Source organism: Equus quagga, chromosome 8 (genome assembly GCF_021613505.1).
Source record: "Equus quagga isolate Etosha38 chromosome 8, UCLA_HA_Equagga_1.0, whole genome shotgun sequence".
NCBI classification, from domain to species: Eukaryota; Metazoa; Chordata; class Mammalia; order Perissodactyla; family Equidae; genus Equus; species Equus quagga.
The window spans coordinates 43,885,285-43,901,935 of NC_060274.1; the positions used below are offsets into that span (position 1 = coordinate 43,885,285).

At 45.8% G+C, this 16,651-nt stretch overlaps 1 protein-coding gene across 1 annotated transcript in view; it reads left to right on the top strand.

Moving 5' to 3' along the window:
- Positions 1-5,657: 5,657 nt before the first annotated feature.
- Positions 5,658-16,651, top strand: part of ABCA13 (ATP binding cassette subfamily A member 13) — a 407,666-nt gene continuing 396,672 nt past the window's right edge. Inside the window, exon 1 of the mRNA XM_046670200.1 lies at positions 5,658-5,750. Within this exon, the coding sequence (XP_046526156.1) occupies positions 5,682-5,750 (69 nt within the window). The 5' untranslated portion in view covers positions 5,658-5,681. The remainder of the gene's footprint in view (positions 5,751-16,651) is intronic.

The window sequence follows — 16,651 nt, forward strand, 5'->3', positions numbered from 1 at the left end:
AAACATTGTTTTTATAAATCGATATGAGATGTCGTATGACAAAGGACCAGTAGATATGGAATTCTGGTTGCAATGATTGATGCATCAGACACATATCTGCCCTGCACAGATCATTCCTGAGCCTGTGGTCAATAGGGAGGACCAGTTCTCTGGGGAAACTTCAGTGTTAGAGAGCATCTCCAGGAAGTTGCATTCTCAGGATCCTTGTATATAAAAATCTGTCTGCTGACTCCATGGTTTCTGCAGTGTCTTCCAGGGTCAAAGAAATTCCTCCACCTGGGTCAGGTGTAAGCATTAGCCTTAAATTCCCCAGCCAGCAGCACCTGCAGGTACACAAATGCAAATTCAGCTTCCCAAGCCCCCTTTGTAAACCCTCTGTATTAGTTTCCTAGGGCTCCATAACAAAATATTGCAGGCTGGATGGCTTAAACAGTAGACATTTATTTTCCCACAGTTCCGGAGGCTGGAAGTCCAAGATCAAAGTATCAGCAGAGCTAGTTTCTGGGGAGGCATGTCTTCGTGGCTTGTAGATGGCCGCCTTCTCACTGTGTCCTCACGTGGTCTTTCCTGAGAGAACATGAAGAGAGTGCGAGCTCTCATGTCTCCACCTCTTCTTAAAAGGACGTCTGTCCTGGTGGATTAGGGCTCCACCGTTATGACCTCATTTAACCTTTATTACTTCCCCCAAAGCCCTATCTCCAAATGCAGTCACATTGGGGGTTAAGGCTTGAACGTAGGAATTTTAGGACAAACCCAATTCAGTACATAACATCCTTTTCGTCCTGGACTCTCCTTGTGATAATAGGTTTTACAGTATATTTCCCATTTACTAATCACTGTTGAGCCAGCAAAATTTCACTTTTGTGCAGATAATAAAAGAAGGACTGATGAACTTGCTCTCATGGTTTTTCCTCTAATTGCCATGGTGACATTTGAACTTTCGTGCTTCCCTTTGTATGCGTCAACACTGAAGAGAGAGATGTGGAACGGGCGGTTGTCCAGGCAGCGGGCTGGCATCAGGGAGGCTGGCAAGAGGCAAGTTGATCTTGGTGCGGGAGAATCTGGGAGGAGGCAGTATAAGGGGAGCCCCAGCTTGTTAGTTTCATTTTCATTGCAGCCACGTTTGAGCATCCCTTTATGGCAGGGCTGTTAGGTTCTCTCTCTTGTTTCATTCCTGGTGTTCACTTCACAGTTGTGCTGGTTAGAACTATGAGGCCAGGGTTGGCCAACGTCACACAGCTAATTAACCACAGCGTGGACCTGGAATTCCTGCCTTCCAGTGTCAGATCTGATTTTTCTTGGAAACCCACCACTGCCTGGCATCCCTACCCTGACAGCTGTGCCCCTTCGCTAGTGGTGGCTTGTCCCCTTACTTTCTTTCTGTTAATGATGTCACCATTCCTTCTTTTGTTTTACATTGTCCCACATCCCATGCCCCTGTTGGAGGTCCTTATTAACTGCTCCTTGCTGGTCTCACTGCCTCTGAGATGTGTTAAAGGGAGGTGGGTGGCTGGGATGTTTCTTTACAGAGGAAGAGAGGGAGAGAAAGCAGGGGCTCCAGGATTCCCCACAACCCAACTTCTGTTCTTTCTCAGGCACTGCTGCCAGGGGAGGCTTCTGAGTGAAACGGAGAGAAAGAGAGAGAGGATGGTGTAGGGAAGAGAGAGAGAAGGCAGAGGCTTTCCCCCTGTGACAATGACTGCCTGGCCTCAAACCCTGGGGAAGCCATTCCCTTGGGAGTTGGCTTTTACGGACCATTTGGCTGACTCTGTGTCCATCAGGGACAGCAAAAAATTACAAATCATATTGAACATTAAAAAGAGAAGAAATTTCATGTGGGCACTAGTTGTGTAGGTGATGGAAGAGCTGAGAGGCCGAATAGGTGATGGTTAGGCAACTCCAAAATTAGTGGCAGCGGGAAGCCACTGTATCTCCCTCGAGCTGGAGGAGCTCAAGCAGGATGCAGAATTGCTGGAGAACCCGGGATCATTAACGGGAGCTGGAGCCCATTATGGGGGAGGGGAGGGGAAAGGGAAGGGAGCGGAGCGAGCCTCCATAGAGAACTCTGCACACCGGCCACTGTAATGAATGTCCACAATTTAGTGGCTCAGTGCAGGGACGTTTGTCTCTCCCTCACTGAGCATTCCACTCTACGCTCCTTGCTCAGGGAACTTCGCCATGTACGGGGATACCTGGTCCAGGACCTTTCTATATTTCCATCCCACTCTCCACTGGGCCTCTGCTGGAGAGGGAGGAGGATGCACATCTGACTTAGAGAACCTGAACTTGGAAATGACAAATGCCATTCCTCTCCCCTTCTGTGGCAAGAGATGTGTGGTGGGGCTAGGAAGTCCTGCGGACACCCACCTCTCAGCAGCCACACTGCATGGTGGAAGGGGGTACCACACTGGACAGTGGCTGTCTCTGTTCTGTGGGCTCGGATCCTTCATTCTTTTGCTTGCCACATTAAAACTTACTCTTCATCACTCCTGTCCCCCAACCAATCCTATTTTATTATTATTATATTACTTTTATTTACAACTATGCCTTCTTCAGGGTTCTTTGGGATCCTAAGGGAAGGGAAAGGAGAGAGGTGTGTTAGAGCCAGAGCTGTGTTGGTTTGAAACCTCAGGAGTTCCCAGGGGGAAATCTGAAACTGACCCCCATACACAGAGGGCAGGGAGAGACTGAAGGAAGAGGCAGACAGTCCAGGTTGGTAGGTGGCAGGTTTCATAAGCAGGGGGACTTACATATGAGGCTTGTCTTGGGCGGCCACAAGGCAGACAAGATGGCCACAAGACCATCCAGATGGTCTGAACAACGCATTACTATCTCAAGGCTGCATCCTTGAAGCAGCTCCCAGTGTGGAAACAGTGGGCAGAACACGCATTCCAAGGACAGGGGAGAGGTGAGGAGCCTCTGATTGCCCAGGTCCAGCACTTGTGTCAACTGGCAGTCATGTCCTCTTGATGACCTCCACTAAAATGCTGACTGCCAGGCCATCCCCTCTCTGTGTGCAAGGATGTATGTGTGTGCATGCACATGGGAGGGATGCCCTCATCATTGCCGGGGGCAGGAAGGACATGGCGTGGTACTTGGGAATGGACTGTTTCCAGTTATCAGTGATAAGCATGTGAGATCAGCATGAGAGCCACTGGGGGGGGACACATTTATCCTGGCTCTTCTTTAGAACTTTAGACTAATTCCCGTGAGAATGACGACGTGGAAATTTATAGCTAATGTAATTTTTAGCTAAGACAACGTGAGGAACAAATGTGGTCAGAATTGTCCATTTCCAAAATGCAGATACATCCAGGGGCACCATATGCTTAGGCTACCGTGAGCTTGGCTAAATAGCTGAGAAGGGATGAGTGGTGAAATTCACTTGAAAAATAATTTACTGAGGTGAAAGTCACATAACAGAAAATGAACCATTTTAAAGTGAACATTTAGTATATTCACAATATTGTCCAACCACCACCTCTACTAGTTCCAAAAACATTTCCTTTACTCCAGAGGGAAATCTTATGCCCATTAAACAGTTTTCCCTCCTTCCACTTCTCCAGCCCCTGGCAACCTCCAGTCTGCTTCCTTCTCCAGGGATTTACATATTCTGGATATTTCATATGAACGGCATCATACACTACGTGGCCTTTTGTGTCTGGCTTTTCGCTTAGTATAGTGTCTTCTGGATTCATCCATGTTATAGCATGTATCAGAATTTCCTTCCTTTTTAGTTCTGAATACTATTCCATCGTGTGTATTTACAGCATTTCGTTTATCCCTTCATCTGTTGGTGGACACTTGGGTGTTTCCACCTTTTGTGATTGCTGGTAGCGCTGCTGTGAACATAGGTGTACGCGCACTTGTTTGAGTCCCTGTTTTAAATTCTTTCGGGGCAGGTACCTAGGAGAGGAATTGCAGAGTCATATGGCAATTCTGTGTTTAACTAAAATTCGCTTTTTGACTCTTGGAAAACTGCTATGGTTAGCGACCTTATCCTCACTGGGACAGTTGTCATGTGAGTGCTCCTCTCAGGACATTTTTCCCTGAAAGCAGTGGATGGCGTCATGTACATGTATTCAAAAACCTGGCTGCTGTGAAAACAAAATGAGAAAGACTCCATAGTTGGGGGCTTTTCCTTATACTGGAATTTTGAAAAACAATGACAATCCCTTGTGACGTAAAGTGTTGTGAGCGTTATCTGCAAAGGGGACCAGGGTGGCAGCTCTGAGAAGATAGTCAGGGCTTTGCAGAGGTGGAGGTCAAGGGAAAGATGTGGCCTGGGCATCAGGCAAACCCAAGTGTGTGCTGGGCCCCAGCTGCCAGGAAAAGGCCTTCACTCTATGGGATAAATAATAGAACACATCTTAAAAATGATGTTCTCTTAAACAATAATAGATTTACAGGATAATTGAGTCAATTCCTCTCCCGAAGCCTGTGTCCCTGTTTCCTGTTGCAAAAGCCGTTGACAGGGCCTTCAGAACTTCTGAAACCTGCTTTATGAAACGGGAAACCACAGAGGCGGGTCGCCTAACGTCCCTCCGATCACAACTGGGAGCAACAGGAACCCAGGAGCCTAGGCCTCCAGCACAATGCAGCAACTGCTGCCCAGCTGAGTCCATCATGCCGGTTAAAAAGAATCCACCAGGGCCCAGAGTCCCCACAGGCTTGCTGACTCCTGCCGCCCTCCAAGAAGGGGACGGGGAGCCCTCACCCTGGCTGATCACTGCGTTTTGCCTATGGCCTTTCTCTCCAAGCAGCAGCGAGCTATTTCAGATGGGTGGGTGGCTGACCATTTTTTTTTTTTGAGGAAGATTAGCCCTGAGCTAACATCTGCTGCTAATCCTCCTCTTTTTGCAGAGGAAGACTGGCCCTGAGCTAACATCCGTGTCCATCTTCCTCTACTTTATATGTGGGACGCCTACCACAGCATGGCTTGCTGAGTGGTGCCGTGTCCACACCCGGGATCCGAACCGGCGAACCCTGGGCAGCCGAAGCAGAACGTGCGTGACCGTTCTTGTCTTACCTTGTCATCCCATATTTACTCACAGAACCAGGGGAAAGGCTGACCAGCCTCCCTGCTCTGCCTGCTGCTCTCTCCCTGCTCTCTGAAGCATGATCCTGACCCTTTAGGGGAAATGGGTGAAAGGATTTTACAGGAGTGAGGCAGCACAGTGACCTTGAACTTGAACCACCCTCCCTCCAGCCCCTCCAGAGACCAACACTGCTTCCATCTCTTTTCCTTCCGATTCTCTAACACAGAATCTCTGAGATGGAAAATGCTTTGGTAAATTCGCGTGATGGCTGAGGTTTCAGGAGAGGGGAGGAATAATTCTATCCAAGTAACATCAAGGGAAAAGGGGGATCAGGGCTAAGCGTGACTACACGCAAAGGTGGTGTGTGTTCTTGGAAGTGTGCGTGCCCCAGAAAGGGCCTGGGGGCTGCCTTCCGTAACCCAACCCTCTGGAACACTGGACAGCTAGTGAAAAGGTAAGATTTCTCAACAGATGCAGAACAAGAGGGACATTTGATGCCTGCCTTGTTCAGTCATCACTAATCTGCCTTGCATCACTCACTTTTGTTGGAATTGACTAATACGCACCCTGCCTTGGCCCAGACCAGTGGATATAAACCCGGTGCTTCAAGCTGGCTTCCTGACCACAGCAGAAGCAGTGGGCATGGGGCGGGCTGGGCGCCAATTTGGAGCCCTGCTCTGGAAGAACTGGCTGTGCAGACTCCGGCACCCGGTGAGTGAGGGTTGCGTGTTCCCCAAAGGGCCCGGTGAGGTCTGAGATCAGGGCTGATGTGCCTGCCCTCCCCACCCTGCAGGGAATCGGGGAGGCTGGACTAGCGAAAGCCAGAACCTGCCCCAAGGGCCAAAGTAGCTGAACCATCATGAGCAGCGTTAAATTGAGGCTGCAGCATCTTTCAGGAAAGGGCTAATTTAGAAAAACTCTTTAAAAAAGGTGGAATTTGAACTATAATTGGTGTTTTGGGCATTTGTTGTAAAAACTAAACTGTGAACCCTCTGATTGAAGGGACAAGGCGTGAAATTCATTTAATGCATAAATAGTATATTACAGACACTGACCTCAAAGCATGAAGCTGCAGTGTACAAGCAGGGCTGACATGAGGTATCGACTCAGTGTTATTCATGATGTCAAATCTTTAGGTTAGTTCGCATCTTTTTGGAACTGTATCCAAATTACATTGCAAGGCTCTCCTAAGTAGATTGGAATTGCTCAAACCAAACTTGTGTTAATGCAACAAAGAATCTGTAAGTGTATGTTTTAATGAAGTAGAAATCAATTGCTTATTATTATGATTGACTATCCTTTATTTCTAACGCTGTTCGATTAAAATTAACACATGTAAATGTCATTTTCAGTAGAAATAGGTCTGCAGTGATGTCTACGTCGTTCCACACTTAGCATATGGAGTTTTTTTTTTTTTTTAAAGATTTTATTTTTTCCTTTTTCTCCCCAAAGCCCCCCGGTACATAATTGTGTATTCCTCGTTGTGGGTTCTTCTAGTTGTGGCATGTGGGACGCCGCCTCAGCGTGGTCTGATGAGCAGTGCCATGTCCACGCCCAGGATTCAAACTAACGAAATACTGGGCCGCCTGCAGCAGAGCGCGCGAACTTAACCACTCGGCCACGGGGCCAGCCCCGCATATGGAGTTTTTCTGCTAACGAATTCTTCCGTTTGAGAAATTCAGTAATTGACACTGAATTTAATTTTGCCAAATTCCCATATCCAGAATATTGATTCTTCTTCCTCAAAATAAATGTTAAAGGAGATATTTTCTTTCTCATGAGAAGATCTTCAGGATTAGAATAATTTCAGTTGGAAATTTGCACTAAAGTTTTAGGTCCTAATAACTGAGACTTCTGCTCTTGACTGATTGTTGGTGTCTGCATAGGTATTTTTAAACTTATGAACAGCAAGTTTTATTGACATATGGTTTGTCTTGGGGAATTAAGCCTATTTTCCTATGAAAAAATGTTACAGGTGGAAGTTAGTTTCCTGGGGAGTACTCTCTCCTCTTCTGTATATCAATTCATTTAAACCCCAAAACAGCTCAGCGAAGCAGATGCTAGGACGGTCTGTCCTTCATTACTGGGCATTTGAGTTGTTTAAACGTTTTCATGATTATTAATGCTGCTAAGATAAACATCCTCATCAGAAATATTTTGTTCATTTATTTATTTAATGACTACTTATTTAAATCCTGCATCCCATCATTCATTGCCTTATTTTTCTCTTTAGTAGTTATCACCTTATAACATATTGCAGATTGACTAATTTGTTAATTTCCTCTGGAGCTTACATTAGATTGTTGGATCCATGAGAACAGGGAGTTTTTCTGATTTGTTCCCCAGCGTATTCCCCAGCACCCAGAACAGTGCCTGGCACACAATAGATGTTCAATGCATATTTGTTGAATGAGTGAAGGAAAGCAATATTTATTGCATCTCTGCTATGTGCTAGATGCTGGGTGAACCAGACCAAAGTGTGCCCTGCCCTCAAGCACCTGTAGCTTGGGACAAAGAAAGCGATGGGATAGACAATTACGTATTTAATGTCTACTTCTGGAGATACCCCCTACACATGCCCCTGCACAAGCGGGAAATGATGTTTGCACAGGGTTATTCATCACAACACTACCTGTACTAGCATGAGAGTAGAAGCAACACACGGGGTTTGGTGCAGAGACACAGGCGCCAGCCCCTGACTGGGTCCACATCCCGGCTCTGCCTCTTACTAGTTTACTTGTTTAGGCAAATGTCTTAGCTTGGTTTTCCTCCCTAGAAAATGGGATTTTTTTGTAAGGATTAAATGAGTTAGTGCTGTAATGTGCTTGCAAAAGTGCCCACCATATGAGTGGGGCCTGCTTTCTTCCTTGGGCAGAGTATAGACATGGTAGAAACCGGTGGCCTCTGACATGGGTAGGACGCAGCCTCGTGGAGTGTGAGGAGAAGGGAGAGGGCACAAGGATCACTCGAGGCTTCTGCTTGCACAACTGGGTTAGAATGGAGCCCCGGGGATGAAACGTGACTACATTCACATTGTTTCGTGCCAGTGCGTCAGAAATATTGAGGCCAGGCCCCTCTGGGTGAATGTCTTTAAAATGACCTATTTTTCACATCTTCCTCCTGTTCTCCAATGATAATCTGCAAATTCGTTGTTGTGCAGCTGCTTCCTGACTATGGAAATGGGATGTTGGCTTAAACTGGGATAACCAATCTGACCGAGACATTAAATGGCTTCAAACAAATATTTAGTGAATAAGAATCGGACACTATTTGTAAGATGAGTATACTGTTGAAGGAAACTTGACTGTTTTTATATTTACTTTAAAAATGTCTTCATTTTATTATAATTTACTGTTATAGTTCTTTTAGAAAACATTCTATAACGGACATTTCAAAAAGAGGAAAATTAAAAAAATAGTATGGAATGGATGAATAGTACTCACGATACTTCATATTTAGCTTTATAAATTGTTGAAATTCTACTGTTCTTGGAAAAATTAGTTTAAATAGAAGAATATTTTTATAACTTTTAATATTACTGATTTTTTTCTTCTTGATTTTTATTATTGCACAAACAGCACTGTAACAATAAGGGAAACTTTAAAAATCGTCTGAAATTCCATTTTCCTAATGTGTCTGCTACTTTTATGGTCTTTTCTTGTTATTAGGCTTATATAATGCAATACTTTTGCATAATTAAAATCATAGCTTTTTTTTCATGTAACATTGAAGCCCACCATTTGAAAAGCTGCTGTTTGGTCTTCATATTTAGTGGTTTTATTGTGTGATAGTTTGTTAGCTGGATGAACTAGGTTATTCCTAGTCCTCAGTATGGTGAACAACATCTTATCCATGAAGGATGCATCTCCTACCGCATTCAGGCAGGCTGAGAGCAGTGGACGGTGCCCCAGGAGAGTCCGCATGGGCTCTTTCTGAGCAACCTCATCAGCATTGGCACATATCTGCAGGCATTTCCACGTGAATGTAGATACGCATTTCTATATCTCATTCTAACTGTAAAGCAGCCTGATTCATTGCTTCTCAGGTTAATAATTTAATAACAACAACAACAAAAATAAGTAGTATAAGGGGCCGGCTCTGTGGCCAAGTAGTTAAGTTCGTGAGCTCTGCTGCGGCGGCCCAGTGTTTCGGTGGTTCGAATCCTGGGCACGGACATGGCACCACTCAACAAGCCACGCTGAGGCAGCATCCCACATGCCACAACCAGAAGGACCCACAACTAAGAATATACAACTACTTTGGGGAGAAAAATAAACAAATAAATAAATAAATAAAATCTTAAAAAAAAAAAAAAAAAGAATAGGTAGTATAAGCCAAGTGTCTACTGCTTGGATGGCTCCCAGTTCTGCAGTCTCTGGGATTTCCCATGTTTTGATATTGAAGAGAGAGGCTGACTCATAGCTTACTTTCTGCAGACGGCGGCGCACTTCCCCCAATTCGCCCCTCACATCATGCACCAGTCTGTTCTCTGGGTCAAACTTGCTGCCGGTCGCCTGCGTATGTTGACATCTTCCTCTCTGTCCAGCGTCTCACCTCCTGTCACTGCCCCTCCTGCCCCCGAGTTGGACAGGGCTCTAATTCCTTACTCTGTTAATGAAAGTGGATGCAAGCCTTTAGGGTTTGGTGAACTTTTACTGAAGACTTGGGCTACTGGAGGAGGATGGAGCATAGTTTAATACAAGGACATCATTGTCCTAAAAATCTATGGTCCACACCCAACCGTGGGTTGGAGGGAGCTGATGGAAATAACAAAACTCTACTGGCAACCATTTTACTAGGAAGACACTTCTGCCTCTTGACATCACACCCTAGGTCCCTCCCCATACATAAAGCACTGTATTCTCTGTTTCAAGGGACACAGTGCTAACATGCTCATTTCCTCTTAGATAGACACAGGAATTACAGAGTCCTCACCAGGGCTGCTCCTTCTGGCCTGGCTCCCAGGAAGACCCTGAGGCTGTCTTAGCTCCACCTTGGTGACTCTCCACTCAACACAATGCCAAGTTTAAATTCCATCCTTGCTCCCCTTAGAGAAACCCCAGTGAGCCCACCCTACCCAGGCTGCACTCCATGCTTCGTATGTATCTCCTCGCTATCCACCTTAGAGCCTGGTCCTTGAAACATCATCTGGGAAATTAACACATAAAGAACAAATTCTCAAGCTAAGCTCGAAGTCCTTCAAACCTCAGAGCTTTTGAGCGTATATATGTGTATTTTCTTTTATAAAACAAAACCCCTTATATTTCTTTGAAATTTTTGTCCACCACTGAATTCAGGTGCTAAAAGCCTAACATGACCTTAAAAAAATAATTTCCTTTTGGAAACAATTAATATGCTGGCCACAATTTCTGCATTTTTCTGAAATTGCAAAAAATGATAGGTATCAAGCCCCAGAAGTAAAGTAGCTCTTATTTCTTTTGGAAATTGTTTAGGTCTTAGAAGGTTGATTTTTTCTGGTTTTGTATAATTACAAGTTATCCATTATTAGTTGTCATATTTGTTATGAAAGTTGTTAAGAGTGTTAGTAGGAATTGGGAGGTCAAACATCAGGAGACTGACCTCTCTGATAGGCAGGTTGGAAAAAAGGTTGACAGATGGTTCCTGGAAAAATGCTATAGTTGTTGTATGTTTTTAAAAAATAGCAGAATAGCTTTATACTAGAGAAAATCAGAAGGTTCAGAAGTTCAAACATTAACCAGATTAACAGACTGATATTGGAAGTGTTGCTGAAGGGATTATGGGTATAAGGACTTGTAAGTGGTTTTATGAATAAAAAAGGTTAAAAAAAGTCACTGACATGGAATCTCAGTGCTGAAAGGGGTGGCTGAGATTCATTTATCAATATCAGCACCCACCATGGAGAGTGCATCTGTCAGCTTGGGGTGCTGTAACAAATACCACAGACCTGATGGCTCAAACAACAGAGGTTTATTCCCTCACAGATTTCTCTAGAAGTCTGAAATCAAGATGGGGGCAGGATCTGTTCGTTCTGAGGGCTCTCTCCTTGGCTGTGGATGGTCATCTCCTCCCTGTGTCTTCTCTTTGCCTTCTCTCTATATTTGCCTGTATCTAAATTTCTCTCTCTCTTTTTTTTTCTTCTGATGCTTAATTTTACTTACGTATTTGGGGAAAATGCATTCCTTTTATGTTAAAAGACACAGATTATTATAGAGAAGAATGAAAAACTTGCATTGTTTTTAAAAGAAAAAACAGACAACTCCCAGGGCCTCAAGTTTCTTCTTTTTATAATGGCACAGTCATTTTGGATTAGGGGCCCACCCTACTCCAGTATGATCTCATCTCAACTTCACTAACCAAATCTGCAGCAGCCCTATTTCCAAATAGGTCACATGCTGAGGTACTGGGGTTAGGATCCAACATGTGAATTTTGGGGGGAAGACAATTCGGCCTGTAATAGAGTATTAACAGGGCCCAACGTGGGGCTCTATCGTGGTAGCCCAGTTAGACAAACCCTCACCTTGGATTGCTTGGGACTTTCGAATGGCATAGTGCTCCTAGGTGGCTTAGACCTCAGGTGTCTTCCTCCCACCCCTTCTACCCACATCCAGGGAGAATATGTAGCTTAACCCACTTAAGTCAAATGAAGGAAATTCTTCAGAACAAGTCCTCCCTAAGAACATGCTTACATTTTCTACTCAGCATGGAGTGAATTACAACATGCTGCCACCACACATCCTTTCTCTCCTGGGCTGTGAGGCTCAGCTGCAGCTTCAAGGCATTCTCAGGGCTCTGAAAGACGGGCTGCCCAAGGGGTCAGGGTGGCCACATGGCCCTGCTGCTCTGGCCTCTGCTATCAGGACTGGCTAACTCCTGGCTGACTATCTCCCAAGTTGCACGACTAGAACCCCTCTGGCCAGCAGTCTGTGTTCCACTTAAATGTCCATGGTCCACTTCAGTGCAAGGACTGGCCAAATGATGCTGAACTTCCCAGGCACAGGTGGGGCCTAGGGGATGCTTACACTCTGGCATGTTCCACTCGTCTCTCTACAGATGTCAGAGTCCCAGGACCTCTGGCCTCAGTTGGCTCTGGCCCCTCAGGAAGCCCTCAGGGTGTTCTCATGGAGGATCTGGTCATGTGACCCAGGTACAGGACCAGTGGCCTAGCCTGGCTCAGACCCTGTGGTGGTGGCTTCCAGCACAGGCAAAGGACAGAGCCTGCTGGTCATTGCGTGCCTCCAGATGGTGGTCATGGCAGCAGTCAGGCCCGCTCTCCTTGCTATGCCCATGCTTAACAGAAGCTGACAATGAGTGTAGCGCCCTTGTGGTTAGAGAGCCCCGGTGTCAGGGCGTCCTCACTGGCCAGAGGGTCAGAAGTAAAGCCTGGGGGCACTCCTGAGCAGTGACCTGAGCGCCAGGATGCTATCTGCTCCACCTCTGAGTGGTGATACCCCAGGAGACCTCCACCCACCCAGCCATGAAGCCCACACCCAGTACTGCGGAGCAAGATGGGAAGTGGGAGGTGAGGGCATCTTAGAGCAGCTGGGGGAGCCTTGCACTATTCTCAATGTTTCCAACATTTACAGGGAATTGCACATTTCCCTGCTAAGACCATGTGGACAGCTTACATGACCTGCTTCTTTCTCTCTGGCTGGAATCATATCCCAGTGCATGTGTCCATGGCTTCACGAGGGCTCCCAGGGGCTCAGTAGCAAAGTTGGAAAATAATTCAGCATCTGTTTGGCTAGATAAGAAGATGGAAGTTGATCGTCTTCCTACTGTTCATTACCTCTGGAGGCCATGGGGTCCTTGGGGCTGGCTGGGCTGGCAGGGCTGCCCTGGACCCAGGGAAAAACCCGGCCCAGTCACTGAAGGTCGCTGAAAGTCATTCAGGTGTGTCTCTGTTTACTCAGAGTAGCGGTAGAGGAAAAGTGGTTCAGAAACGGCATTATCGGAAAGCAAACATCCTTTTGTCCCTTCGAGCTGCACTGAGTTTGTTCTCTTTTTCTCCCCAGTCATAAGCAGGGCCTTTCCTTTCATTGTGATTGATCTTAACTTGCTTTAATTCTTTAACTTTAGCTTCATTGTCCTTCCTGGTCTCCCTCAAAGCAGCAGTGATTAAGTAAACAACCAAACAGAGAAAGAACTTTGAAGGGCAGCGGGGAAACTCCTGCTCCGGAGAAAGTGTCTTACTCAGAGCTTTGTTCAGCTGTAAGCATCCCTTTGTCCTGCCTCATTGCCTGAGTTTAAGAAGGGAAGAATATCTGGTCTTTTAGAGGTGTGGATAGCTGACTATATTTCAAAAACATCCAGTTTCTCAATTCCCAATTTGATGGCTTGTCAGGGTGAAAAGAAAAACAATGTCTCTTGACATTGCTCCTTTGCTGAAATTGTTACCAGTGTTTTGGAGGGAAGATTGCCAGGTCATCAAAAGGCTAGGTCTGGAAGATTTTATTTAGGGTGGTGGATTTGTGTGGCTTCTGTGAAAAAAAACTCCAAACAACCAAAAACCAAAGACCTCTTCTTTTCCTGAGAGGTTCTTCCTTTTTCCTCGGGAAGGAGATCTCTTTGGGAATCCTGATGTCCCCCTGGTTTACTTATTTACTTTATTCAGAAAAGACCTGGGTTTTTCAATTACAAGAAAGTTTAAAAAAAAACCTCGTAGTAACAATAACTCCAGAGTCCAGAGGCAAAGGTGACCTCAAGGCTTGATTTACGAGACTACATTCGAGGCCCAGGCTGTCTCCTGAGGAACCATCTAGACAAAAGAGCATGCTCATTTTGCCAACCTGGGGCTCTGGGGGCCACTTTGAAAGGAAGCCTTGTCTGAGGTCAGCTCTGCGTTTTTCACTCAGCGTGCACGCTTCTGTCTCCCCACTTCACACCACCGGGGACATTTCCTTCCTGGCTGTCTGCTGTGGCTACATCAGGGCTCACCTGGGGTAGGGATACCTCTGTGCCCAGACCCAGCCTGGTTCAGCCAGGCGGCTGGGGCTTGTCTCTGGGACATGATCACAGGCACCTGTCATTCTTCAGGTTTGAAGCTGGGGCTCCCCGCAAAGTCTGACCTGTGTACCCTAGAGACCCTGGTTTGGAAAATAATCATTCCTTCGGGAAGGAACAGGCGAGGAGTCATGGGGCCTAGGGCCCATCTAGACCTTTGTCCCAGACTTATGGATCCCGGCTGAGTGTGCACAAGGGGGCTACTATAAATGACCAAAAATGAAAGTTAAAACGGTGTTGTGCTGGGACCTCAGTGAACCAGGGAACACAGAGTTTCTCCTCTGCCCCGTCTCTTTCATTTGTACTTTGATGGCCTCTGCAAAGCCGTGTGGTGTCAGTGTCCTCTCTCTCCAGAAAATCATCAGCTTTTTTAGACCAGGATCCCGGTGTTGTTTGGTCTTCCCCACACCCCTGCGTGGCAAGGCTTCTCATTCCCATTTCACAGATCAAGGAAACTGAGACCAGGGCGGTGCAGGACTTGCCAGGTCCACTGGAGGGGAAGCGGGGGAGCCTACAGTGGCACATGTCTGCCTGGTCTGGACCACTCCTGTTAGAATCCCAGTTCTCTCTCAGTTTCCTCCAGTGAACAGCTCCGAAAAAACACATGTTGAATTTATTTGTTGAAGGTTGGAGTGGGTGACTAGGGCAATATAGGAAATTCTCTCTTGTCCATGCCAGGGGTGGGTTTGGTGGTCTCCACATCCCTAACTGGGTCACTATCCTGTCAGGACCTGCTGGAACTGATGCTGTCTCTAGCACAGCCTTGAGCCCTGCTGAGAGTGCTTGCTGGAGTGGGTTGTGTCGGTCCCAAACACAGGCAGGACTGAGGCATTTCTGTTGTGGGGACTTGCTTGTTTCCAATGGTATTGTGTGCATGCCAACATTCCACTCTTTTGAGATATTATCTCAAGTTACGTTGTAAGAAACATTACCTTAATGCCTGGCATACTGGCCTGCTTAAAAAATAATAGTCCTAGAATGAATCCTAAAAGGTACTATGGCTGAGCAAAAGGGAACTCAAATCACTGTCCATCTCCATGGTTCATGCTACCTGTCGGCCAGCTTCTCTTCAGAAGGGATGTATAAGTCACGTGATGCCAACTGGTGTGTCCAGTGATGCATTCTCCTGGCTCTGGGGTCTAACTGTGTGCATGCGTGTAGTCTGTGCTTGCAAATTTAGTACATGTGCAAGGGCACATTAAGGTTTATTTAATCTTCTATTTTGAGGGGTTAGTGTAAGGAGGATTTTTTATATGTATTTTCTGTTATATAAATCGCTCATCAAATTCTTTTCCAATTGCACAGTTAGAGGTTTGGTGATTTTTCTCTTGCTGTGTGGTTGTTAAGACCTTGCCACACGTATTACAAGTATTTCCCCAGTTAGTTACTGTCTTTTTTTGTTTATTTCCTTGTTCTTATTGTTCGAATTTAATTTGTATATGTCATAATATCTTTTCCTTTTCTTTGAAATATGTCTTTTATAATTTCAAAACTTCATTCATCCATAGGTTTGATCAATATGTTACTTTCTTCTAGTTTTTCTAGAATTAAATTTTCTCTGTTTTAGACTTCCATCTACTTCCAGTTAAGGCTTCAGTTTATCTTTGAAAAAAAATCCGAATTCAGGTGGCCTGCCACCATTGTGGAATTCTTCTTGCCTGCCTCCTTGGACTGAAAAGGTTATTTTGTCATGTATTTTGACACACAGTAGAGTCTACTTTGGGGCCTCCCATGCTATTTCATTACCTACATTCCTGTTTCTGCACCAGTTTCATTTCTAAAAGGATTGATACTTTATAATAGTTCTAACATTTTGTAGGGTTGTAATCGTTCATAACTCCTCCTTTTACTTCAGAATGTTCTTTGCTTTTGGAATGTATTTGCTCACTATTACATTTTAGAATCATTTTGAATTAAAAAGTCATTCCAGTTGGCATTTTGAGTAGAACTGTGTTCAGTGTGAGCAGGAACTCGTCTCAGTTCTCTCACCGCACGCATGCTCTGCAGTCAGCTTGGACCATCTCACGCCCTCTGGACCGAGCAGTCAGTCCTTGGATGCGTGTCTCCTTGACCTTCTCATCACCTGTGACCTCAGCCTCCTTTTGCCTGTAGCCTTAGGTGTGCTCCCTGGACTCAGCTATGGCAGGAAACAATGTCAAAATCACTTTTTTTTGTATGTATTTTAGACACTTTCTCAATTGTTTCCTTAGAAACATCCATTTAATTGGAATCTCTCTTTTTTTTTTGGTGAGGAAGATTGGCCCTGAGCCAATGTCTGTACCTATCATCCTCTATTTTGTATGTGGGACACTGCCACAGCATGGCTTTCATGAGTGGTGTGTAGGTCATTGCCCGGGATCTGAACCCATGAGCCCCGGGCAGCCTGGGCAGCTGAAATGGAGCTGGCGAACTTCACCAGCGCACCACTGGCCCAGCCCCTTGAACTGGAATCTTTGTATCAAAGAGTCTGCATATTTGCAGGGTCAAAACATACTGCTCACCAGGGTTGGCCCCGTGGCCGAGTGGTTAAGTTCGCCCGCTCTGCTGCAGGCGGCCCAGTGTTTCGTTGGTTCGAATCCTGGGCGCGGACATGGCACTGCTCATCAAGCCACGCTGGGGTGGCGTCCCAC